This window comes from Carica papaya, chromosome 5 (assembly GCF_054855325.1).
Source record: "Carica papaya isolate Zhongbai chromosome 5, ASM5485532v1, whole genome shotgun sequence".
Taxonomy (NCBI): Eukaryota; Viridiplantae; Streptophyta; class Magnoliopsida; order Brassicales; family Caricaceae; genus Carica; species Carica papaya.
In genome coordinates, this window is record NC_142313.1 from 3,204,895 (window position 1) to 3,218,244 (window position 13,350).

General features: G+C 34.2%; 1 protein-coding gene across 3 annotated transcripts; it reads right to left on the reverse strand.

Moving 5' to 3' along the window:
• Positions 1-249: 249 nt before the first annotated feature.
• LOC110825842 (stress response protein) lies at positions 250-7,220 on the reverse strand. Of its 3 annotated transcripts, XM_088219706.1 has the most exons (6): positions 6,877-7,220; positions 3,930-4,006; positions 2,094-2,275; positions 1,653-1,791; positions 1,516-1,562; positions 250-740 (listed from the first exon to the last, which is right to left on the reverse strand). In XM_088219706.1, the coding sequence occupies exons 3-6, from the start codon at positions 2,169-2,171 to the stop codon at positions 519-521; spliced, it is 486 nt and encodes a 161-aa protein (XP_088075832.1). In that variant the 5' UTR covers positions 2,172-2,275; positions 3,930-4,006; positions 6,877-7,220; the 3' UTR covers positions 250-518. The 3 variants fall into 3 exon arrangements, with proteins under 3 accessions (XP_088075832.1, XP_088075830.1, XP_088075831.1); XM_088219704.1 differs by lacking the exon at positions 2,094-2,275 and having other exon boundaries at positions 3,930-4,031; XM_088219705.1 differs by having other exon boundaries at positions 2,094-4,031; positions 6,877-6,923.
• Between the last annotated feature and the right edge of the window lie 6,130 nt (positions 7,221-13,350).

Below are 13,350 nucleotides of genomic sequence, written 5' to 3' on the forward strand. Positions count from 1 at the left end.
GAGGCAACTTCAATTAAAAGATTTTTAAATCTGAGGTGAAAATGTAATTGTGAAAACTAGGATGGTAATATTTTGAATAACAATTCCAAAAAATTATAATTCTGTAATCAAATTAATAGTTATAACTAATGTTATAAACCTGACACTAGATAGCAATATATACTGTCTAAGCTACTAACTCTAAGGACAGATCAGACTAACATCAAAATTGATCCAGAATCCAGGCAGCAGAGCAGCATACAGCACAAGGGAATTGAAATTTGAGTTTGTTTATTACACAAGATTTCAATATCATACAAATTCATCACGGTTAATGAGATGAACTTCCTCTAAAGAAATGGAAGAGAAATTAAAATTGAGATTCAAGGCAAATTGAAATTTCACAAGCTCATCAAAGTTGGAAAGGAGCATATGGGTCTGTAATTCGCGAAGGAAATGGGAATAAGGGATCAGGACTCATCTCCTATCCTACGAAACTAATACTGACACAGCAATATGTATATCCTCTGCTAATGGTGTCAACTCTTCAAATTACCGAAGAATCTTGAAAGTGGAACAGGACCATCTTCCTCCTCATCACTGCTGCTACAGTGCTTGTTTCTCGATTTATGTTTCTTTTCTTTCTTTGATCGCTTAGACCGGGACTTTGATTTTCGTGATTCTCTCTCTTCGGTGTCGCTGCTTGATGAATCCGAGGATGAACTAGAAGAGCCAGAGTCTGAAGATCTCCTCCTTGAATGCTGCACATGTTAAATTAAATAAAGATCCCCGTACTCTTATCCTCCAAATCTTATTCATGGTCAAAATCAAATAAGGAACACAAAGTTTTCATTGTTCCCCTGCTTTCCCTTCTTTTTCATGAGAAATATATACGTATCCAGACATTTGCCTGTAGTCCTTCTGAACTGCACTAAAAACCAAATGCATGTGACAGGAACCAAACGCTTAAAGCAATATAGGCACAAGAAAAGGGCATTAGTCCCATACTAAGACTTAAGAAATTGAGAAAAAAATAATTAGAGCTCACTGGTTTCATGTTAAGTTATATGCTAAATAAGAAGAAAAAGCACGAACTTACACTGACAACAAAAAAATGCCAAACCACCCAGGTGGTAATTGTTTCGGGTATGAACTCTTGGATTCATGTAATTTACCAAATTAATATTATCCACAGACAGTTTTAAATCCAAGGATGTAAAAAGGCTTGCTGTTTATACGAAATACATCAACCACCTTAACAATAAAAATACAGATTCTCCAATACTTTCGACCTCATTCCTGCTTAACAAATCTAGGTAACAGGTCTAATGCAAAATTCTTCCACTTAGTAAGGAGAACCAATAAAGACAAGTGATTGCTAATTGATTCGTCATAAGGAAAAAAAAAATGGCAGAAAGAAGTAAAAGTAATTAATTTATTAACAAAAAAACAAAGTTAATTTTTAAAGTGATATGCAATCTGAATATAGTATGCACCAGAAAACAGAGCCACATATTAATTATAAATTAGAGGCACCTTTCTCTTTTTGCTGCTTCTCTTCTTTAAATCTTTATCTCTCCTATCTGCAAGGATATGTCAAACAATTAGAAACAGACGAAGGCAAATATAGTGCAGCAGGAAGATTCTCCTGTTTCAAGATCCTCTATGCTCACCCTTTCTACGAGTAGATTTACTAGAGTGGTTCCTTCCATGGGCAAGCTTAAGCGCCCTTTCAGCATCAAGTTGAGCTCTGTACTCTCTCATCATTCTATCTTTATCCGCCTCAAGTTCTCCCTTTCTTATTTCTTCTTCCTATTGCATTAAGGATAATGTCAGGATAGAACACTGATGCAGTTTCATTAGAGTCGGAAATAATTACATGTGCTGATACAATGGAGGTTGATAAATGTATCATCGGATATAACTTAAGCCAAATATTTTTTGCAAGAAATAAAAGACAGGCAATCTTATCAAAAATTAATTTATAAAAAAAAAAAAAAATTGCCACTTGGTGTTTTTGATAGTGAAAAGAACTAATGCTTGTCTTGTTTAATCCATAATAAACTGTATGGATTGCCATAAACATCAGCAGAAAATTTAGTAATAGTAATCACCTTGTCATCTCCATCAACTGACAAATGATAGTGCTGTTTACAATGTGAAAGGATCATTGGTGGACTTGGTGCAGCCATTTCAACCAACAGAACACAAGCGTGAAATATCAAGTAAATAATTACCTCTCGTTACTAATGATCCTCAATTTGTTTCAGGACGAACATTTTTTTCCAACCAAAATCTGAAAGAACAAACCTCAATTTGCCAATTCCCACACGTTTATGATCAAAAACACCAAACATATTCCAAGGAGTTACCCCCTTGACTATCTTATAAGAAACCGAATTCATTCAAACAGATTTACATCTAGAGGTCCCTCTCAAGCACAATCTGCATTATTCCTTTTAACTTTTAAACAGGTAAAAAGGAAAAAAGGGAGAAGGATTGAGGAGAAATTGTAATGAAGCAATTTTTAAAGAGGTTTGACAAAAAAATTATGAAGTTATAGTTCATAGCTCGTCTACAACTGTATTGGTTGTGAACATGGCTATATGATTACCTTTGTCTGAATCTCAGTTTATTTCTCTGACTCCAAATATCCAAAATCTAGCCTTGGTAAGACCTAGTAATTTTGATTTATTTATGATTTCTTTTATATTTTTCCCAAACCTTGTCTCTTCTAAACAAAAGAACTTCACTGGCTAAGGATCATCATAAACAGCTTCATGAAGACCAACTAGAACCCAATGGTGCAAAAATGAATCTTATCTTCACCCTCTTAAAACCAGACAGAATGAAATTTCCTAAAGCTTTTCAAATATTTGGCTTACAGAAAAAGCAATCAACTGAAGTGAAAATTGCTTCCAGTGGACAATGACTGCAGTCCCCACTGACTTTTCCAAGTTGCTAGTGCTGAATAATTCTTTCCTCACTCATTATCAAGGCAAGTAACCATTTTCAAATTAAATTTCAAGCTAAAATAATTCATGCTAACTTGGTACTCATGACTTCTTTCTGAAGAAAAAGAAAAAGGAATCCTATCAAGAGGCAGACTTCTTTTCTGTCTTCTATGTCAACTTTTAGTCTTCTTCTTGATTAGAAATAAAATAAAGTGCGGGCAGTAATGACAAGGTATCCAAAGTCTATAAAAAGGCCAAGCCTGAGTCAAATGATTTTATCTCAGGAACACTTCAATTTCTTGAAATGGTCTCAGGAACAGTTTCTTGTCCATGCTACTCCTTTTTTTTCCTGCTTAAACAACTGAATAAATTGCTTCTTAAATAGCAGTAAGCATGTGGTAACTAGCATAGACACTAAATTTGGAAATATCTTTATGGATGATTAAGAGATAGAAGTTTAAGATCATTGCATCACCAACATAAATATTATACTTGTTTATTATCAAATGTCGAGATCTCCTCAATCTCTTCTCTTCCAACTTCCAGTATTTGTAATCATCAACTTAATACTATTGGACCATTGTCATTATCTATTACCTAGTAGCATCTTACTCGAATATGTAATACCAAAAGAATGAAGTAACAGAAGTAGAATTAATTCAACAATAAAATATCAATGACCATTATGCTTTCATGTTGTAATTTCAGAAAAGTTTAGTTTCTCCTTGATCCAAACACCAAAAGAACACATATACCAGAGTGGGCCTAGCAAACCACATTTAAAAAATTAAATGCAAGCTGTAAAAGCCACAAACCAAATGTTAGTTCTGAAATGACTTTTGAAATACTTTTTATCTTAGAAACGACCATTAACACACGTTTATTGTTATCTATATGTTCATAAAATCAGATAAATTGCATGTGTCCTCAGTTGTGAGTGTCAAGCTCATTTTCAAAATAAGAATGTCTGAATGTGAGGCTATACTACTGACTTACCTTTTGTTTCTTTTTGAATTCTTCCCAGGTAACTGTGTGCGAAGTTTTAAGGCTTGCCAAACGAGCAGCATGCCACTCTGGTGAATGAAAAGAACCATCCACCTGCGACTGTCCTCATCAGAAATGTTCCAGGAAAAGAAATAATCCAAAATATAACTATAGTAATAAGTAATCCTAACTAAACTTTGAAACCAAATAGAAACCAAAAATAAAGAACATAAATAAGGAAGGATATAGGGGAGAGATCAACATAAAAGGAAAATTCCTTTTTAACTAGATACAGGCATATTACTGAAGAATTGATATGCCTTTTATACCCATTAAAAAGGCCAAAAGCAACATCCTATACCAAATATAACAATGACTTAGGATGGGGAAACTTGAGATCTTGACACCATGTTCCAACCATAGGGTAGATATCAAAAAGAGGCCTAAAATTCTTTTTGAAACTTAGATATGCATATATCTCTCAAGTACACCATTTTGTCAATATCATAAGGATTTTGGAGTTGGATGGATCAACCAAAGATCCTGGCATTAACTTCAGTTCCAACCATAAAACTCAACTCCCGGCAGAGAGAGCACCGTACAATAAAACCTTAGGTTCCTTCCCCCTATTACACCCCTCAGATGAGTGGAAAAAGAAAAACTCCAGCATAGGAGAACAAATGCACAACTCAAAAAAGAATGTAAAAACTTTACTACAAATATGCAACGTTTTATATGTCATTTCTAGAAGAACTAGATGCGTAAATTTAACCAGCGGTATTTTAGATTAGCAATGACTAACCAAATACCTCCCTTTATGAGATGGTCCTCTCACTTATCTGCACATATTGACAACATATCTTTTTTCCCAATAGCAGTCAAGATGGGAAAATAAATCACTGGAGTACTATTCCATGGTTAATGTAGCTAATCTATACAGGGAAACAATTGAAAACTCAATTAATGTTATTATCTCAAATATGTAAAATATTAAAGCTGTAGCGGAAAAGTCCCCTCAAAGTGCCAAATGAAAATATCATTTGAGTTCCTTGGGAAGAGACCTTTGGGCTGTGGTGATAAGCTTTCATGAGTGGCATATATGAAGAAGATCCAAGAATAAAGCCTACAGTGACAAGATTTCTGCAGGTTACCACAGAGGTTCTTCAAGGAATCCTTAAAATGCGTATAGCCTACAGGTTCTGCGGAATAAATTTTTGAAAGAAACGAGAGAAATTTATTTATAATGCACCAAAGCTGCAACCCCAAATACAAGATTTGGAATTCAAAATTCAGTCAAAATATCAATAAAGTCCCCTGAGTTCTCAACAGAAGAAAAAAGAGAACCTTATAAGAAAAATAGAGGCTCTGGAACCCCAAATCTCTAACTGGGGAAAAAAAAACTCAACATACTCAAAAGCCCTTCTAAGCCTTTCCTTCCATTTAACCCACATGGTGGCCAGAGGGATAAGAGAGAAGTTTTTTTTTTTTTCTTGTTGTCATCCCAGATACCTTGCCATGCCCACAAGTTCTCTTTTAAGTGCCCCAGCAATCACTCGATGTAGATCAAGAAAGTGAAAAGCCATGGATCAAAGGAGCTAAGAAAAGGGGGACCGCAGAAGAAGATGATCCGTCTTTTCAGCCACATCATTGCAGAGATATCAACTGTTCAACCAGAATCTTACCCCTCTTTCTAAGGTTACCAATTATAAACTTTCTGCCTCTTGCTGCCTCCCGAGCAAATAATGCAATTCTATGAGAGGCATTCGATTTCCAAATTTGTTTCCAAGAGAAACCACTTAAAACAGAAGATGGGCAGGAAGAGGAAGTAGAAAGATTTCACACTGACGAAGCTATTAGCCTTCAACTTCCAAAGAGGTTCGTCGTGCCCCGTACAATCCATAGAACAAAAGGGATAAATGGTGCAAAAGGATGACAATTCTCCTCCACCTTCCAATCATTCAAATTCCTAAAAAGATCCACCTCCCACACTGACATGACCAGCAGTCACAGAGAAATGTTCATTCACCAAAGCCTCTTTTCCTCTAGCTAAAGAGGAAATAACCGGGAATCAATGCTGCAATGACCCACCATTACCCCGTTCCTCTTTCCAAAACCTCATCCTACTCCCAGGGTCAACCTTCAACCGAACATACCCATAAAATTCTTCCTATCCCAAGTTTATACTTTACAAAGACATTCCCACGAGGCTCTCTAGATCAATTGATCCTCCACCCCCTCTCACGACGTACTGCATACTGTGCATGCATCCCAACAAGCAGCTACTTTAGCCAGCGCATCAGTTTTCATATCTCCATTTGTTCAAAGTAGTGCTCTTAATGGAGCTTCAAAAATAGAATTGAAGCTAGTGTTATCTAGATGTATTTGCCTGGCACTCAAGCCTCTCAAGAGTGATTTCATACTAGGAGATTACATTGCGAAGATAACATTATCTTTTTCCCACTATATAAAGATGTAGATTAAAAGTATAGCTACCTAACAATGGTGGCAATCATTAAAGTTGTTTCAGCGCTGCAAAATTGTCAAAGGATAATATTTCACAAGCCAAATAATCTATTCCTTGAAAATATTTGTTTCGGTAAATAAATTAAAATATAAACACCTTACTCTCGACACTTCACAAGTCAAATGACAAACTTCTAGCAAGTGTTTTGGAAATAAAAGAAACCAAGTAAATAACCCATTAGGAAACAAATATGTAGACTGTATATAGATCATGTACTCGGTCCTTTACAGAGAGCGAATAACTTTAATAACCCATTAGCTCAATAAACCCACAGGTCAGTAAAACAGACAGACAAAGTAAGAGTAAACGTTAGTTCCTAAAATCAATTAGAACAGCAAAGAAACAGAAAAATACAAAAGCAAACGATTGAAGAAGAGTTAAAACGAAATGGAAGTTGAAGAACGCGGATAGTTTATAGAATGAAAGGGTACAGACCATGCCGTCATCGATCTCTTCCGGGGCGGCAGAGCTGGACCCAAGCCTGGCTCTCTGCATCGCTTTGTAAGCTTGGTTTTTGCCCATGTTGGGGAAATCCGAGAAACCTCTAGGGAAAATTGAGAGTTGGGGGAAAGAAACTGAGGGAAAATTTTATGAAAGATATTTTGAGTAGGGAATTAACGGTTCGAAAAGCATGTTTGGGGAGAGAGAATAAAGGGATTTCTATTGGGGAGAGAGGGAGAGATAGAGATGGGAATTGGGAGGATAATTAGGGATTTACGAAGGTATTTGCAGGAAGATCAGAGTTTGTTTAATCAGAGAAAATGAAGGCATTGTTTTGGTGAAGAAAAATTATTACGACATATTATTATTATTTTTTTTAATTATGATATATTTGTTTTTTTTAATTAATTTTTAGAATAAAAATAAATATTTTATGATAATTTAAATAGTTATAAGGGATAAAAATTACAAATTAATTATTTCTACATTAAAAAAGAAAAAAAAATTATAATATAAACAACTACGATTCAAGTTATTTATAATAATGTATTTATAGATCATTACTGACAAAATATTTATAGATACTAATCTAATTAGATATGCTCTTCATAGACAAACTTAGAATTTGCGATCCCAAATAAGATTAGTTCAGGATCATGGGATCCTTTTCTATCATATAGGAAGGGTTGTTGCACAAAATGTTCTTCTAAATAATTGTCTCATAGATCCTATATCTATCTATATGAAAAAGAAAGAATATAATGAATGAGATTTTTATTTGTACAAATAGTAATTCGAACTTGGAACGAGCATGAAGAAATTAACGAGATTTCTTTCTCTTTTGAGTTGTTCGGCCGAATCAGTCGTTCAAGACCTTTGGTCTCTACCGGGACCTAATAAAAAAAATAGGATCACTTCTTATAGATTCGTTGAGAATGATTTTGATCTAGTTTTTATTTTAGATTTTTTTGCATTTTTTATACGATAATTTTTGAATTTTTGAAAATAATTTTAATAATATAAAATAAGCATTTATTTTTTTTAAGATTTTAAGTATCATATTCTCATCACTTAATAATCAATTAAAGTATATTATTTATTTAATTAAAAAAAAAACTAAAACTAAAAATAATAAAATAAACAACACATTTCCAAATTGGACCTTGCAGTTAGGCCCAAATCAAATTTCAGATGAAAACAAATACAATTATGAATTGGATTAATTAGGCCCATTAAGGAATAAATCAAGAAATAATCACATCTTTAATTTTATTAAAATTATTAATTAAAACTAGAAATTTTAGTCTATAATTAAAAATTAATTTATTAATCAAAACAGATTATAGTTAATTACGATATAATATTATTTAATCAAAGAATGGTGTAGGGTTCAGGGCGAGGAGTCAGGAGAATATGCAGCTGTCTGTCACTGCTGAAATATGACAAGAACAATTTCCTTTTCAATAATTAAATTTCAGTTTTATTTATGAAAATAATAAATATTTTATTATTTATTTTAATTTAATTTGTTGAGAATTAGTATTTAATTTTAAGTAAATATTTTTCTATAAAAAGAAAGACAAAAATTACTGTGAAACACTTTTATTTTAAGGATGCCGTCCAACACTGACTTACAAGTTGGCCCCACGCCCATCAAAATATTCAAACCCACCAAATTTGGTCTTACCATAAAGTTTTGCTTCAGAAATCAATTATATGTTTTTTGAAATTTATTTTGAACTCAAAAAATTCAATTAAAAAATTTAACAATAAATCAAATTAAATTATACCCATCTATAAAATAAAATAAAAATTTTATAAATATTATAAATTCATACGTACCCATTAAAATTTATAAATTTATAATTCAAATCTTATTTAACACAGTTTTAAAATATTTTGTAATTAAACAGATAAAATTCGTAACTTTTTAAAAATTATTTTGGTTTTTATTAATAATTTGTACTTAAATTATTTTAAAAAAATATTTTAATAATATTTTTAAAACTCACATTATAAATTATTATTTTAGCAAAATAAATTCAAAAATTTGCAAAATTACATTGATGTATATAATATTCTTTTCTTCTAAGAAATACCCATCACTCCAATTAAACTTTAAAAGTCACTTAACGTCATCTTATATATATATATATATATACATACATATATGTGGTTTGAAGTTTAATTTGCATAAAATTAGAAAAAATAAAATAAAATTAATGAGTAAACAATAGTGGCATCTACCTAAAAAAGGCAGGGAAATAAAATTTCATGCCCCTCTCTGTTTGAATTTGGGGGGGGAAGGAATTTTATAGTTTTATACAAAATTTGTAAGTCAAAAGACACAGGCTGACACATTTTTTCAAGGCAAACATAATGGCCCACATCATGCACCTTAATTATAATATAAAATTTTAATACATACATATATATATATGTGTGTGTATAAAAGTAGAGTTTTCAAATTAAACCCAAAAATTATTATAAATAAAAATAAAAATTCATGGTTAATTATTAATTAATAATTAAAGTAAATGTAATTAAATAATTAACATTATAATATCTATAAACATAAAATAATTTAAAGCATTTGTGTTTTTTTTTTTTATGTGTTAGTGCACTTTAAATGATAGGAATAAATTATTCTTATTGGTGTTTTTAATGGATGCCAGCCCTTGACATTAATTAATAGATATTAAATAGTCACTGATGAAAAAATATTTAGACAAAATGCCAGATAGAAATTTAGTTTGAAAAAAAAAAATAGTAAATTTTAAGTTTAAAAATTGTGAACAAAAATGGGGTTAATTTTGTGTTAAAATAGATTCTAGTGGTTGTATCACTAAATATATGTTTATTATTTTTTCTATTTTTTATTGAAAAATATTATTATATCTCATATGTATCACTTATATTTTTAAATAATTATTATATCTAATATATTATTAGACATATGAATCTTGTGTGACATTTGGTTCCCAAAACAATGTTTTAGGTGATTTCTCTTTTTTATTCATAAAAGAATAATGTCAGAAAATATTAGAGTTGATTCAACCACAAACACCAATTGTACAACCAGTTCATACCTCACAAATTAACACCCTCGCGGCCAATTTTCAGCCTACTTTAGAACCAAGTAATATCTTTAATCTGAACTCAAAAACCAAAACCTATGGTTGGATTATCGATTCTGGGGCTACTGATCATATTGCAAGTTCTCTTATGATGTTTGATTATTATAGAATAATAGAAAATGTTTTCATTAAACTGCCCAATTCACAAACCATTCTTGTGACACACATTGGTAATATTCACATTACACCTATATTTGTGCTACATAAAGTTTTATTTGCATCTCAACTTACTATCAATATCATGTCTGTTAACCGATTAATTCTTGATTCACCTTACCATTTACTCTTTCATAAAAATCGTTGTGTTATTCAGGATGTTCAGCAGTAAAAGATATTAGTACAGCTAGAGAGAAGAACATGTTGTACTATCTTGAAGCAGTTAAGAACAAGTGTTGTAATCTAATAAAATATGTTACATCATTTTCCTTTGATTGTAATTCTATTGTTTACCAACATTTGTGGCATTTCCTTATTGGTAATCTTTCAATACAAAGATTAAGCATAATTCATCAATTTGATAAGTCTGTTTTACCTCATACTCCTGGTGTACGTGACTTTTGTCACTTTAATAAACAAAAAATACCATATTTTCTTTTAAGTTAGTCAAATAGTCTTCATTGTTTTGACTTGGTACATTTTGATATTTGGGGTATGATTTCTATCATTTTCCTTTATGGTCACCACCATTTTCTTAATATTGTTGATGACCTAAGTAGATATACATGGCCATACCCTATGAAGAACAAAGCAGAAGCGAGGAAAATAATGATTGATTTTTTTACTTTAGTTGAAACGCAATTTGGTGGAAGAATTAAATGTATACGGACTGATAATGGAAAAGAATTCAACATACCTGAATTCTTTACATCAAAAGGTGCGATACATGAATCTCCGTGTCTATATACATATCAAAAAAATGATATTATGGGAAGAAAGCACAAACACATTTTAAATGTGGCTCGTTCCTTACAATTTTAAGCTAATTTTGTAACGGCCCCGGAAATTTAAAATGAAATGTGTATTAAAAATATCAAATGCGGAAGCGAAGTCAAAAATTCGATTAACATCCCTTACATTAAAACAAAAAATGTGCTCACAAAATATAAAAGATCAAACTAATTAAAGGAGAAACTCGAAAGTAAAAGCTATGAATATGGCTATGGAGTCTTTAGGCGTCCCCTTCGTCGTCCTCCTGCGGAACAGGCTCGGGAACAATGTCTTCCTGATCTGAAATGATTAAATAAGGAATGAGCTACACTAGTCCAGTAAAGACATCACGATATCTCACCATCACGGAGGTAAAGGTGGGTAGAAAACACAAAAAGACCAATGGAGCATAATTTACAACAAATCCTTTTATCCATAATAAATCTTTTACCATCCACTTACCTTGGTGAAATTCATAAAACAATATACGAAAGCAATAACATTATCATCATCATGAAATCATATAAACTGTATAACATAATACTTATCACGCCTTTTGTAATTCAATCATTACACAATATATTTTCTTCATTTACCAGCCCACTAGTATCCATGGGGATCCGTAGGGGTCCCACTACCCGTTAACCCTTAACACTTGAAATCAGATTCCAGGGCCGTCCCCATACCCCGTCCGGTATGGGCGCCAAAACTATAGACCTCATTACCCCGTCTGGTATGAGGGTGAAACGGGTCGTCCCCATACCCCGTCCGGTATGAGCGCCAAAACACATAAGGTTTCCATATCCCGTCCGGTATGAGAGACCACAATCCCGGTAGGGTTCCCTACGGACCCGGTATGTCCACCATCTTACAGGATATCTAGTCAGGCTGACCACATTATACAATTGTCAATTTACATAATCTTTCATTCTCCTTTTCCTCAGTCAGCATCATCAATTTACATACAAACAAGCAAACATTAATTTTATGCCAAACAAGACAACATACAGTATCGGTTTCTCAGTCATTCAACCCATAATCAATAAAACAGTAAAATATGTACGCGAAACAATGAAATGAAAACACCATACCTCATACTGCATTTAAAACTGTAAAATATGCCAAATAACAATTAACCGACAAACACACTAGACTCGGGCTCCATTAGCGACCTTAAGCAATTTCACACATTCGTTGATTCAAGAAATACCGTTTTATCATTTCTGAACTTTAATACCGTGATAGGAAATAGGGTGAGGGGTCCTTACTCTTTTCGGGGTTCGAACACGGCTTCACAGTGCGCCTACAGGCTGTCCCTAATTTTCTCTGAATTTTTTCCGGGGAACTGAAACGCACTACTGGTACCTGTACGTGTTCCAAAAAATCCCAAATTAGGCCCAGGGCCCCTTTTTGGCCAATATCGCAATTCCGGCACGGCAGCTCCGCCGTGCTCCGGCGACGGCGCCGCCGTGCTCCGACGGCGATTCGCCTCGGGTTGGCCGTTTTCAGCCGTTTTCGGCTGAATTCGGCCACACTTGCATCGGTCCTTGCGATAAAATAACCCTAGGGCCCTCGGGGGGCCAAAAAATTACGAAAAACCGAAGCTTACCGGCGGCGGTGCTCTCGGGTGCGGCGGCTCTCCGGTGAGGTTCGTGTTTTGGTGATTCGGCTCCGATCAACCTGTAGAGAAAAGAATGGTGATCACGGTGATATAAAAATTGCATCAAACGGAGGCCGGGAAGGGCCTCATCGGAGGCAAAAATCGAGGAGGGGCGCGACGGCACCGCTGGGTTTCGACCGTGTTTTTCGGCCGTTTGGCCAGAATTTTGGCACCGATTTGGCCACAGGGAAAATCAGCGTGGAAAAACGAGTCGGGGGTATGAAATTTACCTCGATCGGGGGTCGGAAATCTCCCCGGTGCGGCGGCGGGTGACGGCGGCCGGCTTCTCCGGCGTCTGGTTCGTCTTCTCCGGCGAGGGCAGGCAACTAGGGTTTTTGTGATCAGGTGTGGGGGTTCTATTTATACCATTTTGCCTTTTGATCTCAGCCGTCCATTTTGATTTAATCTGGGCCGTCCGTTTTTGATTGAATCTGGGCCGTCCGTTTTTGATTGAATCTGGGCCGTCCGTGCGATTGCATCTGGACCGTCCGTGCGCACGCTTGATCTGGGTCGTCCGATCGCGCGTACGCGGATCGCCAACGTAGCCCGTCCCCGGTCGACGTGGTTTTGCCACGTGGCAGGTCCAGGACTGCTAACTGGGTCTGCTGACGTGGCTGCTGACGTGACGCTCTTTTTTTTAAAAAAAAAAACTTAATAAAAATATTTAATAATAAAATAATAAATTTTTCCAAATTTTCCGGGCATTACAAATTTGTTCATGAAATTTTGGATTGATTGTATACT

Excerpts from the sequence above, each read along its gene's own strand:
- LOC110825842 (XM_088219704.1), bottom strand. The coding sequence starts at position 6,963 with ATGGGCAAAAACCAAGCTTACAAAGCGATGCAGAGAGCCAGGCTTGGG. Across the intron at positions 4,032-6,876 it reads AAGAGATCGATGACGGCATG|GTGGATGGTTCTTTTCATTC; the intron begins GTCTGTACCCTT and ends GGACAGTCGCAG. Across the intron at positions 741-1,515 it reads GAAGCAGCAAAAAGAGAAAG|CATTCAAGGAGGAGATCTTC; the intron begins GTGCCTCTAATT and ends TAACATGTGCAG.